At 55.9% G+C, this 16,276-nt stretch overlaps 1 protein-coding gene across 9 annotated transcripts; it reads left to right on the top strand.

The window, feature by feature from the left end:
- Positions 1-4,238: 4,238 nt before the first annotated feature.
- Positions 4,239-15,890, top strand: LMAN1L (lectin, mannose binding 1 like). 9 transcript variants are annotated; one of them, XM_044764498.2, is made up of 13 exons: positions 4,239-4,547; positions 6,901-7,055; positions 7,169-7,276; positions 7,368-7,426; positions 9,033-9,066; positions 9,444-9,564; positions 10,395-10,450; positions 11,013-11,145; positions 11,455-11,606; positions 12,734-12,801; positions 13,635-13,770; positions 14,407-14,534; positions 15,589-15,890. In XM_044764498.2, exons 1-13 carry the CDS (start codon positions 4,370-4,372, stop codon positions 15,719-15,721), a joined length of 1,461 nt encoding a protein of 486 aa, XP_044620433.2. In that variant the 5' UTR covers positions 4,239-4,369; the 3' UTR covers positions 15,722-15,890. The 9 variants fall into 9 exon arrangements, with proteins under 9 accessions (XP_044620433.2, XP_014696841.3, XP_014696842.3 ...); XM_014841355.3 differs by having other exon boundaries at positions 8,967-9,066; XM_014841356.3 differs by having other exon boundaries at positions 8,967-9,066; positions 15,592-15,889.
- The last annotated feature ends 386 nt before the right edge of the window (positions 15,891-16,276 follow it).

Here is a 16,276-nt window from a genome sequence, read left to right as displayed (position 1 = left end):
CGGATGAAGGTGAAGGAGAGAGTGGAGCCATACAACTCCTGATTACCGGGAAGGGTGTGGGAGGACGGGAACCAAGAAACCCATGTTTAGGAGGAGACATCATGAGTTCTGTTAGGGACATCTTGAGTTTTAAGTGTGCCTTTGAAACTGCCGAGAGGTGTTGAGTAAGTTATTGGAACCCAGAGGCTGGAGAGGGAAATTTGAGAGTTATCAGCAAGTGGCTTGTCCATGAGGCCATGGCAAAGAGGAAGTCACTTTGAGAGGACATGCAGAAGAGAAGAGGGCCCAGGACCAAGCCTCGGGGGCTCAACATTCAAAGGTGAAGAAGAAAAGGCTGGCCAAGCAAGGTGCAAAGGAGGAAGTAGGAGTCCTTGCTTTGGAGGCCGAGGGACAGGCCAAGAAGGAAGAACCAGCAGGTCCCGCTTCCCGGAAAACAGAGAGGGAGACTGAGCCAGCCCCTTGTTGTTAGCCATGAGGAGGTCGCTGGTGACTTTAGCAAGACCTGAGTTGTGTGAGGGCAGATTCCAGATTACAATGGCTAGAGGAGGGTGCGAGAAATTCAGGAAGGTTGACGATCTGGAGAAATTTAGCTGTAATGGAGAGGAAAGAGAATGAGAGAGGATTTTTAAGATGGCAGAGGCTTGAACAAATTTGCCAAAGGAAAGGACATTTACCTTCGAGTCTGCGTACCGGGAGGAGGGCAGGAAGAATGGAGGGGCAAGAGTGGTAGTGATGGAAGGTAGAGCGTTCCTTGGAGCAGGGAAGGTGGCTGGAGTCCAGAGCATGAGTGGGAATGGGCCTGTGATGGGCGAGGGACTGCCCACGGCGAAACTGCAGAGGAGAGAGTCAGGCCAAGGCGCGCTGGTGAATGTTTAACAGCCAGATCTGGGGCAGGGGTGAGGCGGGGGGCTCCGATTCATAGTTTGCTGATACCTGTGATGTAGTCTCTCACCATAGCCCATTTCAAGCTACCGACCTGACTTCACTGAATGCAGGAGTTGGGGAGATTTTGACCACCGGCTCTCACTAGCTGTCCAAGCCAATTGGGGTTCAGAAACCGGCAAATGGTGCCCCTGGCCATGGGGTCACAAGAGGGGCCAGGCAGGCGACATAACAGAGAATTGGACAGGTGGGACAAAGGAGAGTGAAGGGGCAGCGTCCAGTTGATGGGGACTTGCAGGAATGCAGGCCCAGGGAGCAGATGTTGCACCTTTCTGCCTGGTCGCATGCGTGTCCCCACCCTCGATTCCTGCATCACTTCCTGTTTCTTACTTAGTTTACGGGGTTTTTATTTTCTCCCTCTTTCTTTTCTCTCATACTTCCCTTCTGCTCTGTGCTGGCCACTGGCATATCATAGATGCGCAAAACAGTTCTCACCCTGAAGGAACTCATAGAGTGATGGGGATCCCACTCGGGACTCAACTTGGTGCCAAGGAATCTGGCGGGCAGCACCCACCACCAGCACCAAGCGGGGGGCAGGGGAAGGAGGCCAGAGGTGGCTTCTCAGACACTTGGAGCCCAGGCAGGGACAGGGAGCAAGGGCAGTCCTGGCAAAGGAAGGGCACTGCCCAGGCAGAGGTGGTGAGGTGCGACAGCCTGCCAAGGCGCTTCTGTGCAGCCAGGGCTAAGGTGCCAAGGGATGCGGTTTGGGATCAAGTAAAGCTGAAGGGAAAGCAGGGCCCAGGCTCCACCTGGCTTTGCAGGCCCCATGAGGAGCTTAACTTTATGCAGAGATGATCAGGAGCAATTGAAGGGTTTAGGACGGAAGAGTGACATGGTCAGCTGTGCATTTTAGAAAGATCTTTCTGGTGGCAGTCTGGCCGGAGAGAGGGAGTGTCCAGAGTGGAGAGAAGGGGATGTGGTGGGGAGGCTGCAGTCAGCCAGGCAGGAGGTGATTGATGGTGGCCTGGGCTGGGGAAGCTGGTGGGAGGAGAGGAAGTGAACACAGTTGACGTTTTCCTGAGCTGAGTGCTCACTGTCTTTAGGCCCTGTTTTAAGTAGAATAGATGTATTATCTCGGTAACCCTCCAAATGACTCTTGGAGACATACGCTATTATCATCTACATTTTACAGATAAGGAAACTGAGGCCTGGAGAGATCAAAGAGTCAGGTCTCAATATGAGGGTGGCAAGAGCAAACTGAAGGGCTTGCTGATGGCTGCTGAGGAGGTGAGGCAGAGGAGGGCATCTGGGAGATTCCAGTCTCTGGCTTGATAAGGTGGGGGCACCATCCATGAGACCCCAGCTCTGAAGGAGAATGGGCCAGGGGTTGGAAAGAGGAGTTCAATTTGGACATGTTGTCTGGGGGCCTTTGTGACATCCAAGGAGAGATGTCCCCTGCAGAGTTGGATATTCAATTGAGCCCGCAGCTCCGGGAGAAGCCAGGCTGAAAGTAGAGATTTGGGGATCGGGCACAGCAAGGGTGCTTGAAGCCATGGGCATGGACAAGCTTGGCCAAGGAGCACGTGGAGAACAGCCGTAAGGAGCCCCCGTGTCAGAAGCCAGGAGGGAGAGCAGTGGCAGAGACACAGCTAACGGGCAGCCTGGGGGCAGGGGAGAGGCAGGTGAGCCTTGAGGGGCCTCAGAGCATGGGGCAGGGGAGGGGACGAGAGGATGTGAAATGTCCACAGCATTTCACGTTGCAGAGACCGGGCAGAGAAGTGTCCACCAGGCACAGAGAACAGGGGCCATTGGCAGGCCTCAGTGGGGTGGTATTCGTGGGGCGGTGGGGCAGGAGCTGGAAGGACTGAGGGGGAGGCAGGGCAGCAGGGCTGGAGTGGGCCCACCTTTCCATAGCTGGGCCGTGAAGGTGATGGGGAGAGCGGGTGGAGGTGGCTGGGGGCTTAGTGTTGAGAAATGAAGTTTTTCTTTTTTTTTCCTTAAAGATTGGCACCTGAGCTGACATCTGTTGCCAATCTTCTTTTTTTTTCTTCTTCTTCTTCTTCTCCCCAAAGCCCCCTAGTACATAGTTGTATATTCTGGTTGTACGTCCTTCTGGTTGTGCCATGTGGGACACCACCTCAGTGTGGCTTGATGAGGTGCCATGTCCACGCCCAGGATCTGAACCGGCGAAACCCTGGGCCACCAAAGCGGAGCACACCAACTTAACCATTCGGCCACAGGGCGGACCCCAAAAGTTTTTCTTTTAGCGTATCTGAAAATTTCCCATTTACAGCCTTGATTTTAATTAATTTGTGGGGCTTCGGTAGCTTAATCCTACTGGGGACCCAAAAGTACAGTAAAACTTCAGCTATCCAGAATTCTCGGCAAACAAGCCACTCTGGAAAACCAACATTTATTTGGATAAAAATATTTGAAATAAAGGATTTCTTACTTTTTAAAAACTTTTTTTTATGGAAAATATCAAACATACAAAAGTAAAGAGAAGAATATAACAAACTCCCATGTCCTCACTGTCGAACTTTGACGGTTATCAGCACAAAGTTCTGTGCCATCCACACCCCATTCCCCCCAAGCTCTGAGATATTTGGAAGCAGATCCTAGACATTATAGCAATTCATCCAAAAGCTTTAGTACATGTCTCCAGAAGACAAAAGACTTTTAAAAAAACATAACCACAGGGGCTGGACTGGTGGTGTAGTGGTTAAGTTCACAGGTTTGGATCTCAGGCGTGGACCTACACACTGCTCATCAAGCCATGCTGTGGCAACATCCCACGTACAAAATAGAGGAAGACTGGCACAAATGTTAGCTCAAGGACAGTCTTCCTCAGCAAAAAGAGGAGGAATGGTGGCGGATGTTAGCTCAGGGCTAATCTTCCACAAAAAAAAAAAAAAAATTAGGCTCCAAACAAGGCCCACATGTTGCATTCATCTGCTCTGTGTCTTAAGGCTCTCTTTCTTTTTTTTCATATGATCTATTTCTTGGGGAAACCAGGTATCCTGGAGGCATGAGAATTTGGGAACATGGGAGAGAGCTGAGCACCACAGCAGAGAGCAGGACAGGGGAGGGTGGGGACATCCATCTTCGGGAAGGAGGCAGGATGTGGAGGCCCATCCCCCAGAGCAGGGAAGAAAGGTCAGCTGCTGAAGGGTAGGCCTATCCCAGGAGTCCCCAAGGCCCCTCAGCTGCTGGAGCTGAGGAAGGTAGAAAGATGGCCCCAGCTGAGTCAGGTTGGCAAGGGGTCTGGCTGCCCCCATCAGGCTGGTGGTAAGCGGGGCGGGGCCTGAGGTGAGGCCTGGAAAGAACAGGATGTCTGTGTTGGGGAGGAAGGGAGGGAGAGGACAGTGCCAAAACCCAGCTCCTGGCCAATCCCCAGCTCCTCCCCACTTGGCCCAGTCCCAGGAGCCCATCCCTGGCCTCTTAGCTACCAATCTACCCTGGGGCCCGGCCGCCAGATCCCTTCACCATGCCGGTGGTCAGTGGCCCTAAACCCTTGCTCTGCCTTCTCCTCTTTCTGCTCCTGGACCCCTACAGCCCTGAGGGGGGTCGTCCTCCTCAGCGAAGGTTTGAATACAAGCTCAGCTTCAAAGGACCACGGCTGGCTTTGCCTGGGGCTGGAATACCCTTCTGGAGCCATCATGGAGGTGAGGGATGGGGTGGGGACCAGCCATGCCCAGAGCTCCTCAGAGTGCCGGAGGGGCCAGCACTGGGTGGCTGTGACTTGGTGGGAGCAGGCCTACCAGTACTAGCCTCTGCCTAAGATGGGGCCAGGCCTGGGGCAGGCAGTGCCAGGGGCCCCAGGACCCCTCCCAGACTTGTCTCTTGCTCTACCACTACAACCCCATCCCCAGCCACCAGCCTCAGTTTCTCCTCTCTGCCCCTCTCCTTCTCCGCCCTAGGACTTCTCTCTTCTCCTTTTCTCTCTCCTTGGGCCCCCTCTCCTCCTCTGCCTCTTGAACCTGTGAACACACACACACATACAGATACACACACACATGCTCACATGCTGAGTCCCAGACAGATGGACTCGAGGCAACTTGGACCAGCACAAACCTCCGCTCTCCTGGCTCCGTGCTGTCAGGCCTTTGGCTGTCCATGAGCACTGGGGGGCTGCCTGCAGGGAACCATCCTCACAGCCAGCTGTTTTGCCAAAGAGGGCGCCAGCCCTGCCCTGTGTGTGTGTTGGGTGGAAGCAGGCATGAGAGCACAGGTTGTGTTCTGGACTTTCTAAAGCCGGAACTACAAAGAGTCTGTCTTTTACTTAGTCTTGTTCACAAAAGGATTTTTGAGGACTTACAAGGACCTATGCAATAGAGAGGAGCTTAAATTAAGAGTGAACCAGAAGAATAAGACTTAGAGTTACAGCTGGGGCATGAAATCAGTCTAGGAATGTGGCTTGTTGCCAAAACACATGCTACAAGTCTGCCCACCCTTCAGAGTTGGGCCATAGATCTGGTTCAGAGCCTCCTAGCAGGCAAAACAAAGAGAGAAAACAGATCAGTCGTGTATTTCTGATGTCTGTAAGATGTAAGTTCTGCGAAACGGCATGATTCCTAAGTGAGACTAGAACAAATATCCCTTTAAGATGGGAGACCCCGTCAGCAGGGTCTTTGGCCCAGTCTTCCTTCACAGAGGCAAAGGAGGGCACTGTCTCTCACAGCACCAAGCCAGGCCCTGCCTCAGGGCCAGGATGGCAGGGCTGGTACCGTCCTCACTGCTCTGGGCCTTGCCGCGTCTGGGGTGTCACAAACCATCTAAGGGAGCAGAGGCACATTCTCCAAGATCACCCAGTGATGTGCTCTTTGTCTTTTCATTCACTTATCCTTTTATTGGATTCCCGCCCCCCTCCCCCGTGCCCCTCTGTGCCCAGCCCAGAGAAGAGGGCTGAGTCAGGCCCAGGGAGCCCACAGTCTGGGGCGAGGTGCCATGAACAGTCCACATAAGGTGCATGCATAAGTGTAGCAGACAGTGGGCAATCCTTGCCTCCTGAAAGTCACTTCAGAGGCAAGTCCTTGGTGGCTTCCAAGGCCACAAAGACTTCCGGCCTTGTAGCCTCTGAGCCTCCCCACCCCCAGCCCTGGCCTTTGCCAAGCAAACAGGGTGGATTAGCAGTCTTCGGAAAGTCCTGGCAGGGCCTGGGCCCTGAGCCAGGTTCCAGGCTGGCAGGCCAGAGGGGTGGGGAGCGAGCTGGAATGGGGCCTCTGATCTCCCTTTCCCTGGTTCCTGCCAAGCCTGCCTCAGTTTCTCTCCCCTTTCTTCTCTCCCACCAAATATTGCTCCTTTCTCCCCCCTCTCTGCCACCAGCGATAATTCTCCCACACACACTCCCTCCTTTGCCTTTTCCTAACAGTCCTGCGGTCCAGGTCCCACCTTTGCTTTCATGCTTTCCTCTCCTTGGGACGCCCCCTTGGGCACCCCCAGGCAGCCCTCAGCCTCATTTGTCCACCTTGCAGTGTCCTCCGTGCTTCCACAGCCCAGAGTCCTGACCCTCCACATAGTCCTTCTCTCAATGTGCCCTCCTGTGTCCTGAGGTCTCAGGCATGTCCTTCCCTCCTAGGGCCTGCTTCCTCATCTGAGAGACAGGAAGGGTTGAACACAAATCTCTCTCATGGTGGAAAAAGCTTGTAGTTTGGAGTCAGATGGACCTGAGTTCCAACGCACTTAGTTCCTTGACTTTTCTGAGCCTCGGGTTCCCCATCTGTAAAATGGGGTCTTATAAAAACAGGCCACACAGACTTGTGGTGAGGCTTAAGTGGGAATGCAGATAAAGTGCTCCAAGTGGGTCTGGTGTTAGTTGCCCTCCCCTGGCAAAGGCCCCTCCAGCTGTACTGGGCTCCAGTTCCCGCTTCTTCAGCGGATTCCTGCACCCGTGATTTCACGGCTGGCCTGGAGGTTACCGCCTTCCTCCTCTGGGACCCCAGCCCAGGCCAATGAGAGAGAATGATGGGGTGGCCAGGGGATGGTGGGGCCTGGGCCTTGAGCTGCCCTGGTCCACAGATGCCATCCCAGGCCTGGAGGAAGTGCGGCTGGCGCCATCCATGCGGAACCGGAGTGGCGCCGTGTGGAGCAGGGCCCCAGTCCTCTTCTCTGCCTGGGAGGTAGAGATGCACATGAGGGTGACCGGGCCAGGGCGCCGGGGAGCTCAGGGCATGGTGAGTGGCCCCCACCAGAGCCCGGGAGAGGGGTGAGTCAGGGAGGCAGGCAGTGAGCCTGGGGTTCCAGGGTCCTGCAGGGACCGCTGAGCTGAGCAGCTGGGGACCCGCAGGCTGTGTGGTATACCCAGGACAGGGGCCAAGTAAGCTCTGTCCTGGGGGGGCTGGCCTCCTGGGACGGCATCGGGATCCTCTTCGATTCCTCGGCTGAGGATACCCAGGTGAGTAGTGGTCTCGTGCCTGCCCTCCCGCCCACACCCTCACCCTCCACCCTGTGCACATGGCTCAGGCTGCTTGTCACCTCCCATGCAGAGCAGCCCTGCCATCCGTGTGCTGGCCAGTGATGGGCACCCCCTCTACGAGCCGCTTGGGTAAGGGCCTGTTTGGATTGACCCCAACCTGATTCCTGGGCTGCAAGGGGCTCAGCAGTTACCCACACTGCCCACTCGTGCCCCTGTCCCAGCCTGTGACAGAGAGCCCACCCCTCCTAGGGCTGTGCCCTCCTTGCTGGATTTTCATCGAGCTAATGGCTGCCACCCTGGAACTCCCTCCCACTTGGTCACAGCTGTGCATCCTCCTGGCTGAGACTAGAGTTTACTTGTTCTCCCTGGGAACTGCCCCACTGAGTCCTCAATTCATTCAACCAATGTCCCCAGGTCATGGGGGGAGTGAAATGACACAAGGTGGGGCCTGGGCTGAGTGTTTTCACTCACATCATCTCATCTGATCCCCAACACTCTTGAGAAGTGGGAATTATTAGTCCCTAGTTACAGGTGAGGACATTGAGGTGCAGAGAGGTGAAGTGACTGGCCCGAGGTCACACAGCCGTGTGCAGAACTGAGATTTGAGGCCAGACTTCCTTGTGGAGGCTCCACGCCCTCTGCCTGCGCAGGCTGCCTGCCTGCCAGTGCGCTACCTTTCTCCCAGATGACATGGCTTCCCAGCCCTCCGGCCTGGCTGCCTCCTCAGTAGCTGGGCCGGTTAGTCAGTGTCTCTCCGCAAACACCCCTTAGCTCATAACAATTAGAATAATTGCTAATGTTTATGGAGCAGAGCTTACTGTACACCAGGCATGGCGCCAAGCACTTCACATTCATTTTCTTAGCTCACCCTCATAAGGACATTATGGGACAACTTCAATTATTATTCTCATTTTAAAGATGGGGAAGCTGGGGTTTGGAAAGGGGAGGGAACTCGCCCAAGGTCACACAGCCAGGAGTGCAAAGGCAGGTGGCTGCTCTGAGCTGGCTTTTCCCTGTTCTGTGCTGGCTTCCTCTTGGCTGAAGGTGGCAGGGACAGGTGCTGTGGTGTGAGCAGCGTCTGTGTCCCCCTGTGCCCAGAGAAACTCAGGACCTCTCAGCTCAACGCCTTCCTCCTAACTCCCCAGAGCCTGCTGCGCTGCTCCTGTCGGGGAGGCAGGCTGGTCATGTTGTTCTTGGCTGCTAGGACGCTTCTCGTGTTGTCTGTCCTGAGTCTGTCCTGCTGCAGTCCAAGCCTGGCAGAAGGGAGAGGAAAGAGAAGCCCCACCCAGAGGCGCAGGGGCACTTGGAGTTTAAGGGAAGCGGGGGAGGGAGGGCAGCCAGAGGAGGTGTGGCCTGGGGGATTGAGGGGCGGAAACCCCACTCTTGGTCCATGTTCTGACCCCTGGGGAAGAGCCACAGGAGGCCCTTGGCCTCTTCTATAAACTCCAAGTGCCAGTACTCTGCCAGGCAGGGCTTGCTGTCCTGCTCCTCTCTCTTCTGCTAAGGGAGCAGACCACAGCAAGGGAGACTCAAGCTAGACAACAGGGACGCGTCCTGTACCAGTGAGGGGGAGTGGCACTGCACACCTGGGCAGAACAACCTCTGGGGCCTCCCCCACTGGCCAGGTCTTGGGTCCTGTGTGGCCCAGCTGGATTCCAAGTGCCCACAGGGATGGAGCCAGCCGGGTGCTGGGCTCCTGCCACCGGGACTTCAGGAACCGGCCATACCCTTTCAGAGCACGGATCACCTACTGGGGGCAGAGGCTGCGCGTGAGTCACCCCTCCTGCTTCTGCAGGTCCTCTGGGTGGGGAGTGCAGATTATAGGGCTTAGAGCTACAGAGTTGCTGTGTGAGTGCCCATGATCCCAAGAGACTCATGCCAGAGACACTACACAGGGTCCCTGGTACAATACAGGCAACACCCACACAGGATCCTCCTCCCTACACAGAATCCTAACTTGCCTGAGCACATCCTTGTGAGGGTTAGCGTGAGACCAGGTGTGCAAGCCCCTCCACGCCATCCTCACACCAAGCCCTGTGGCTGCCTTCCCTCCTTTAGGGCCAGGGAGCCAGTGAGTCAGAAGTGGGGTCAGGGGAGATGGAGTGGGCTCCACCTGCAAGGGGCTCTTTCCCTCCATGCCCCTCAGGTGTCCGTGAACAGCGGCCTCACTCCCAGAGACCCAGACGAGGTGTGCATCGATGTGGGGCCCCTGCTTTTGGCCCCTGGAGGTTTCTTTGGGGTCTCAGCAGCCACCAGCACCCTGGCAGGTGAGGGCCTTCTGGACTGGTAACAGCAGAGGAGCGGTCCCTAGCGAGCCATCCTGAGCATACCTTCCAAGGGAGCACAGGGTGTGAGGCCAGCTACTTCCTCACCATGTGACCTGGGCAAGTCACAAGCCCTCTCTAGGCTCCGTTACCATCTGGAAGGTCATGTCTGCCCCCAAGAAATGTTGAAATTCTCAAATAGGATAAAACACGAGAAGCTTTTATTCTAGTTTGGCCCCATAAGTGCCCCTAGCTGGAAGCTGTGGGGCAAGTGGAGGAGGGAGAGCCAAGAGGGACATTTAGGGAAGTGGAGCGAAGGGATGTGATGTAACGGAGAGTCCATGGAAGGACCCACGGCTGGGAAGCAGGGTGCAACCAGAGGGTGAGAGTCCTTGAATACCAGGACTTTGGTCTTTAGACCCTGGGCACTGGGGAGCCATGGAAGGTTTCTGAGGAGAAGAGTGGCATGGTCAAAGCCATGCTGAGGAGGTGGCCACTGCATGGTTGCCTCTGCCAGCAGCAGCTGTGCTCTTGGGGCCTGAGGGTGTCATGCTCGGTCTGCTGCCAGGGCTCTAGCCCAAGGCTGTCCAGTTTTCCCACTCACTGGGGTCCCACCTCTGGCTGTGTGTGGGGTTCAGCCCTCACAGCCCACCCATCTGCTTGTCTGACCCTCACCTCTTTCCTGTGAAGTGAGCAAGACAAGGGTCAGAGCTGCCCAAAGTCCCCCAGATCTCTTGCCTGCCTGGAATACAAGAGCCTGAGGGGTGAGAGCTGAGTTAAGTGGGCTGCTGGGTGGGGGGGTCTTACCTTCCTTTCTCTACCCCCCTTTCCAGATGACCATGATGTCCTGTCCTTCCTGACCTTCAGTCTGAGTGAGCCAGGTCCAGAGGTGATGCCAGTGCAACCCTGCCCTGTGGGGAGGGGCGGCCCTGGGACCCTTCCCTCCCCAGATGCTTCTGCTCATGTCATGGTGCTGTTAGAGCTGTCATTCCAGCCTTGTCTCTACCTGATCTCTGAGCTCTGCTCAGGCCAACCTTGTACTGGGCAGTGCTGGGGGCCAGAGGTGACTCAGAGTCAGGCCCTGTCCTCAAGGACCTCCCAGGCTGGCGGGAGCTGTGGGAGCACAGAGGAGGGGTCCTAACCAGCCTGGAGGAGATGAGCTTGAAGGAGCTGTGTGGAGGAGTGGAGACCTGAGGCCTGTGAGAGCTGCGGGGTCTGGGCCGCAGCGGGAGGGAAGTGTGTGGGGATGGGCAGTGGAGCAGGGCTAGGGAGCTGAGACTGCAGGGCCTGGCAGCTGAACCGAGGGACAGCCAGCTGGCGGACTCTTCCCTTGCTGGCGTGAATGTTTGTTCAGGGCGGGGAACTGAGCTCCCGGGCGCCCTGTGAGAAGGCTCCCCTCGCCCACGGGTCTCCTACGGGTTTCAGACTGAGTTTTTGTCCTTCTCCTCTAGCCTCCCCCCGAGGCCTTCCCGGAGATGGAGCAGCTCCGCCTGGCAAGGCAGCTAGAAGGTCTGCAGGCAAGGTTGGCCCTGGGCACCAAGGAGGACATGGTTCCAAAGCTGAAGTCTGAAGCCCAGGAAGAGGGTAGGGACCCAGGGAACACCAGGTGGGGCAGGGACCCATTTAGGTGTCACAGGATACTCTTCCCTTTGAACTAGGAGTCCTTTAACCAGTGGGAAGATGGAGGCCTGAGGAGGCATATCTAAACAGGCCCTGGGGCCTGGGTGCTCTGTCCTGTCCCTGCCCCACCACCCAGACGCACCTTCCCGGAGAGAGTATTGGAAGCAAAAGCCACGCCTTTCTGAACCCCCCCTCTCAAAGAAGCCCCCAAATGATAGAATCTATTGCCGCACCCCAGCTGGCTGCCTGTCCCAGCTCTGCTCCAATTCCCAGGGGAAAGGATCTTTGCCCTGGAGGAGACGCTGGGCAGACACAGACAGATCCTGCAGGCTCTCCAGGGTCTCTCTGAGCAGTTGGCCCAGGCTGAGAGGCAATGGAAGAAGCAGCTGGGGCCCCCAGGCCAGGCCAGACCTGAGGGAGCCTGGGTGAGTGACCCCTCAGGCATCCAATGGTCCACCTGCAGGCCTGGAGAAGCTGTCCTCCCTAGGCACTGGGTCCCATGGCACCAGTGGGCTCCCTTTGTCCAGAAAGAGGAGGAAGCACTATTTGTGAGAACTAGTGTCCCCCAAGGTCTGGAGGGAAAGGTGGATAGGAGTAAAATGCTGCACGTGACAGGATGGGGTAGAACCTGCCAGGTGGGGGAGCGTGCAGGAGGGCAGCTCTGCACAAGGAAATGCCCAAGGAGCCACATGGCTGGGGCTGGGGAGAGGAGATGCCAGGTCTTTGTATGTGGGTCTGCAGACAAGTGACAGAAATAGACTGGATGCTAATTTGCATGTAGCTCCACATGTGATTTGATTCACATACGGCTTGCTTAATGCTCAGATGCACCAGAATCTCCTGCCATCCTGGCTCCTCCCCCAGGAATCATGCCCCATGTCATCCCCAGCCTAGGGCCTGAGAGCTGAACTCAGTCAAGATATTAGATGCTAGGCAGAGGAGGCCAGCAGCTCCTGTGGGCTTTGCTGGGTTCTGGCAGCTTGGGACTGAGTCTTGTATCCTTAGGCCAGAGCAGTTAGAGCTGGGCTGCTGGGGTGGAGCAGAGGGGAGGGGCACCGCACTCCAAGCTCTCTGATGCTGCTTCCAGGCCCCGGACCCCTCCTGTCAGATTCCACCCACCCCAGAGAGGGGTGGCCACCTCTTTCAGGTCACTCAGCCAGACAAGGGCCCAAGCACTGGGAGTTGACCAGCATTGGCCCAAGCTTGGACTGTGCCTTGGGGGAAGTGGGAAGAGGGGACTGGACTGGGCCTCTTCCTCCTTCAGGGGCAGAACCACTTCTGGGAAGGGGAGGGACTTTGAGAAAGCCCAGGAGTAGCCACTGTTGTGGGGTTGGGGGGAGACCAACACCCTCAGGGAGAGGGGTTTGAGAGGAGGGAGAATCCAGAAGCCCACATGGACAATGTGTCCTCAATGTGTCCAAAATGAGGAGGGCCCAGGTAATCTGGTAAGGCCTCTGGAAGTAAAAGGGCTGCAGTGTCCCCGGGGAAGGTGAACTCTGAGGAGAGAGGGGCTGTGCCCTGGGCCCTGGGGAAGAGGCTGGCACTTCTGCAGGACTCTGCCAAAATCAGCACCCTGCTCCATGGACAGCAGACTCTGCTCCAGGACCTGCAAGAGATGAGGTAAGCCCAGGGAGAGGAGGGGTCCTGCGAGACAGGGACGAGAAGTTCCCATCCACCAACTTGCTTCTCTGCCTGAAGCTCCTCCATCAGCCCTGTATTCCTTTCATCATTTCCTGAACACCCAGCACAAAGCCTGGTGCACACAGAGGGGCTGGGGGCAGAATTAGGTTTGTCGAGTTGACTGAATTTAATTGAAATCCAGTTTAAAGTTTTGAAAGTCCTAGTTTAAAAGCAACTGTCCCTGGGAGAGGCCCCGCCTGAGGCCCCCTTCAGGCATTTCCGCCCCAGGGAGGGTCAGTAAATCTGAGCTTTCCTTCAGTGACAGCTCCTGGAAGGAGGAGATGTTCTGATGGGATTCCTGGAGGAAGCATAACCAAGATCAGGCCAAGTTGGAGGAGGCAGTCCCTGACTTCATTTTACCCCGCTCCAACCTCCCAGCATCCCATTCTAGGCCAGGTCTTGGGAGCTACCCGTAGAGCCCTGGCAGCAGGGGGGTCACTTTGATGCCATGAAAGAGGGAGGCTTCAGGCTGGATGCTCGATGCTGGATCCCCTGCTCACTAGATGCTTGGGGTGGGGAGATGGGAAGAGGGAGAGGAGTAAAATCCCCTGGGAGCTGGGAATGGAAGGCAGAGCAGGGAACCTGGGGTTGGGACAGCTTTAGGGAGACCCTTCTCTGAGCTAAAGGAGACTGAGGATCCAGGAAAAAGGTTTGGGGTAAGAAGACTAGCCCCCAAGAAGGTGCTGCCTCTGAGGATTATGAGAAATGGTTAGGAGGTCTGGGTGCAACCAGAAGGGATAGAGTCATCTCCCTTGGTTTCTATCCCCCACCAGGGATGCAGCTGCCCACGTGGTCTCAAGAGCCCAGATCTTCTACCTGCCTGTAGGCACCAAGCATCATTTCTTAGAGTTGGCCCAGATCCTGAGCCTCCTGCAGAAGGACCTTCGGGGCCCAGTGGTGAGGGGGAAGGTACCGTGGGGGCTCCATCCCTGAGGTCTGGGTTTAGCCTCCTTCTTCCAGCACTTCTGCCTTTACCCTCTGCTCCCGGGACCCCTAGTTGGCACACCTATGTCTGTGTCTCTGTGTGTATGCACACGCGCACACAGAGACAGATGTCACCTTCTCTCTGCCCTCTCTGCTCTCTAGAGAGTCCCACAGACTGTCAGTGCCAGCAGGGCCCTGGAGACCACCTGGTCCAATATCCTCAATGACCAGAAGGGAAATGGGAGTGGGCCGTGCCCAAGATCCTTTAGAGCTCCAGGGTGAAGCCCATGCTTCCTCTGCCCCTGCCTCATCTTGCTCTTTCCCTTGCCCTCACCATCACCCTGTCTTTTGCTCTCTACTTCTCTCTCTCATCTCTAGACCCTTTGGCCTCCTGACTATCCCAGGCCCCAGGCCTTCCCAGCTGTTCCCACAGATGGAGCCGTAGGAGCTGGGGTGGGGGGAGGGCAGCTTTGTCCTCTGCCCATCTCCAAGTGCCCCAGATGAGAGCCAGGGTACCCCAAGCCTGGGAGAGGGAAACAGAGCCCACACATGGCCTGGATTCCAGGTCCCCTCCCTCCTGTGTAAGAGACTGGTCCAGGGCCTTACAATGTCCTCTTTCAGAAAGCAGGAGCCAAGGACCCTCACCCACCTGGCTGGCTCCCAGGGGCCTCCTCATGCCTGCGGCCAGGCATCTTCCTGTTCTTCCTCCTCATCCAGACTGTAGGATTCTTCTGCTATGTGCACTTCAGGTGGGCCTTCTCATGGGCAGGACTTCCCACACCTACCCGGCATCTCTTGGTTCTAGGCCATAGCCATCTTATTGGAAAGAGGCGGCACTAAGGCCCAGGGGGAACCTGCCTGGCCCACCAACTGGCAAGGAGCAGTGCCCAGGCCAGGATCCATTTTTCCAATAGCCTCTACTGACCACCTGCTCAGCCGCTGGTCCCATCTGGGTCCTGTGCTCACAGAGCTCATTCTGTAGTGTGAGAAACTGACACGTAATTGATAGTCACATGCTATGTGGTCAGTGCCATGATGGCAGGAAGCTCAGGGGCAATAAGAGTACAGTAAAAAGCACTTAACCCAGCTTGGGGAGATCAGGGAATAAACCTGGAAGGGCCATTTGATGTGGGTCATCAAGTCCAACCAGGGGTTTTTCCAGCCTTACAAGATAAGTAAAAGGCATTGATGCAGAGGGAACAGCATGAGAAAAGGCAAGGAAGCATGAAAAAAAGCATAGTATTTTGGAGAAAAAAGTGCTAAGTTCAGTACTGTCAGAGCAAAGGATGGGACCAGTTTGTGAATCTGGGCAAAGAGAATTAAAAAGGTTGGGGAGAGGTCACTATTTCTGCTTGGTGGGTATTTGTTGAATGAATGAAACATTTAGATATATAGGGTGTGCTAAGGGGCTCAGAAATGGGACTGACAGTCCTTGTTGGTGAAATTCCAAGACAAGAAGAATCATTGTGGGTGGGGTGGTCCCAGAGGAGGAGTGAAATGTGCTGAGCTTTAAAAAGCAGAGTAGGAGAGGACAGCCTCCAGGTGAAGAGAACAGCAAGGTACAAGGTGGAAATGATGACAGGGCTATGTATTACATAGGAGTGTAATGGTGGCTAGAGCCACCTGGACAGACCTTGAATGCCAGGGGGAAAGTGTGGTCCTGATGGGGAGGCCAAGGAAGCCATAAAGGTCCCATAGCAGGGAGGCTGTGGTCCGTGAGCATAGGGAGATGAGTGTGGGAGCCTGGTTTCAAGAGCCCAGTAGGGAGAAGTCCAAGTAACCTTCTTCTCCTCTCCCTGGCAGCAGGCAGGAGCAGGACCAGAACCGTCCAGACTATTTGTCCACAGGCAGCCTTCCTCTGAGTCCGGCACCACCCATCCCTAGGGCCCTGGGGGTTCTAAGGAGGCAGCCCCTCTCTCCCGGCATGCATGCATGACCCACCTCAAAGCCCTGAAGGAATGTCCACTTCTCATCACTGGGAAGTAAATAGTGTCTAGCTGGGTGGAGGGCTTGGCCAGTATCCTCTCCCTCTAGGTGCCCAGCAACTACCCATACCTTAGCTTCTGCAGAGCTTCCACCTTATTAAAGATGACTTCCCTCTCCCCATGCTGTGCTATGCTCATTTACCTTCCAGCTGCACCTTAATCTCTCTGAAGACTTCCCCCTTTTCTGGACAGGTAGCTGAGAGTGGGCTCCAAGTACACAAGGAGGCCAAGAGCTGGCTTTAATGCCAAAAGACCAGACACCCCGCAGGCCTTGAGTCCTGGACTATGGAGGGAGAGAGTCATAACAGTATAATTCTGTCCCTCCAATTCACCCAGAACAAGAAGTGGTGTCTCCAGGTGCCCTTCCTAGCTCAGCCAGCATCACCTTGAGCAACTCTGTCCTGCCCTCCCCTCCTCCCCGCTCAGTTCCAGGGGTCAGCAGGGCAGGCACGTGACCAAGAACTCTAAGAGGCAACCCATGGAGCCATGATTGGGATTCCCGCTCT

This window comes from Equus asinus, chromosome 2 (genome assembly GCF_041296235.1).
Source record: "Equus asinus isolate D_3611 breed Donkey chromosome 2, EquAss-T2T_v2, whole genome shotgun sequence".
NCBI classification, from domain to species: Eukaryota; Metazoa; Chordata; class Mammalia; order Perissodactyla; family Equidae; genus Equus; species Equus asinus.
The sequence above is the reverse complement of the archived record's forward strand: the minus strand, read 5'-3'. Positions and strand labels throughout refer to the sequence as shown.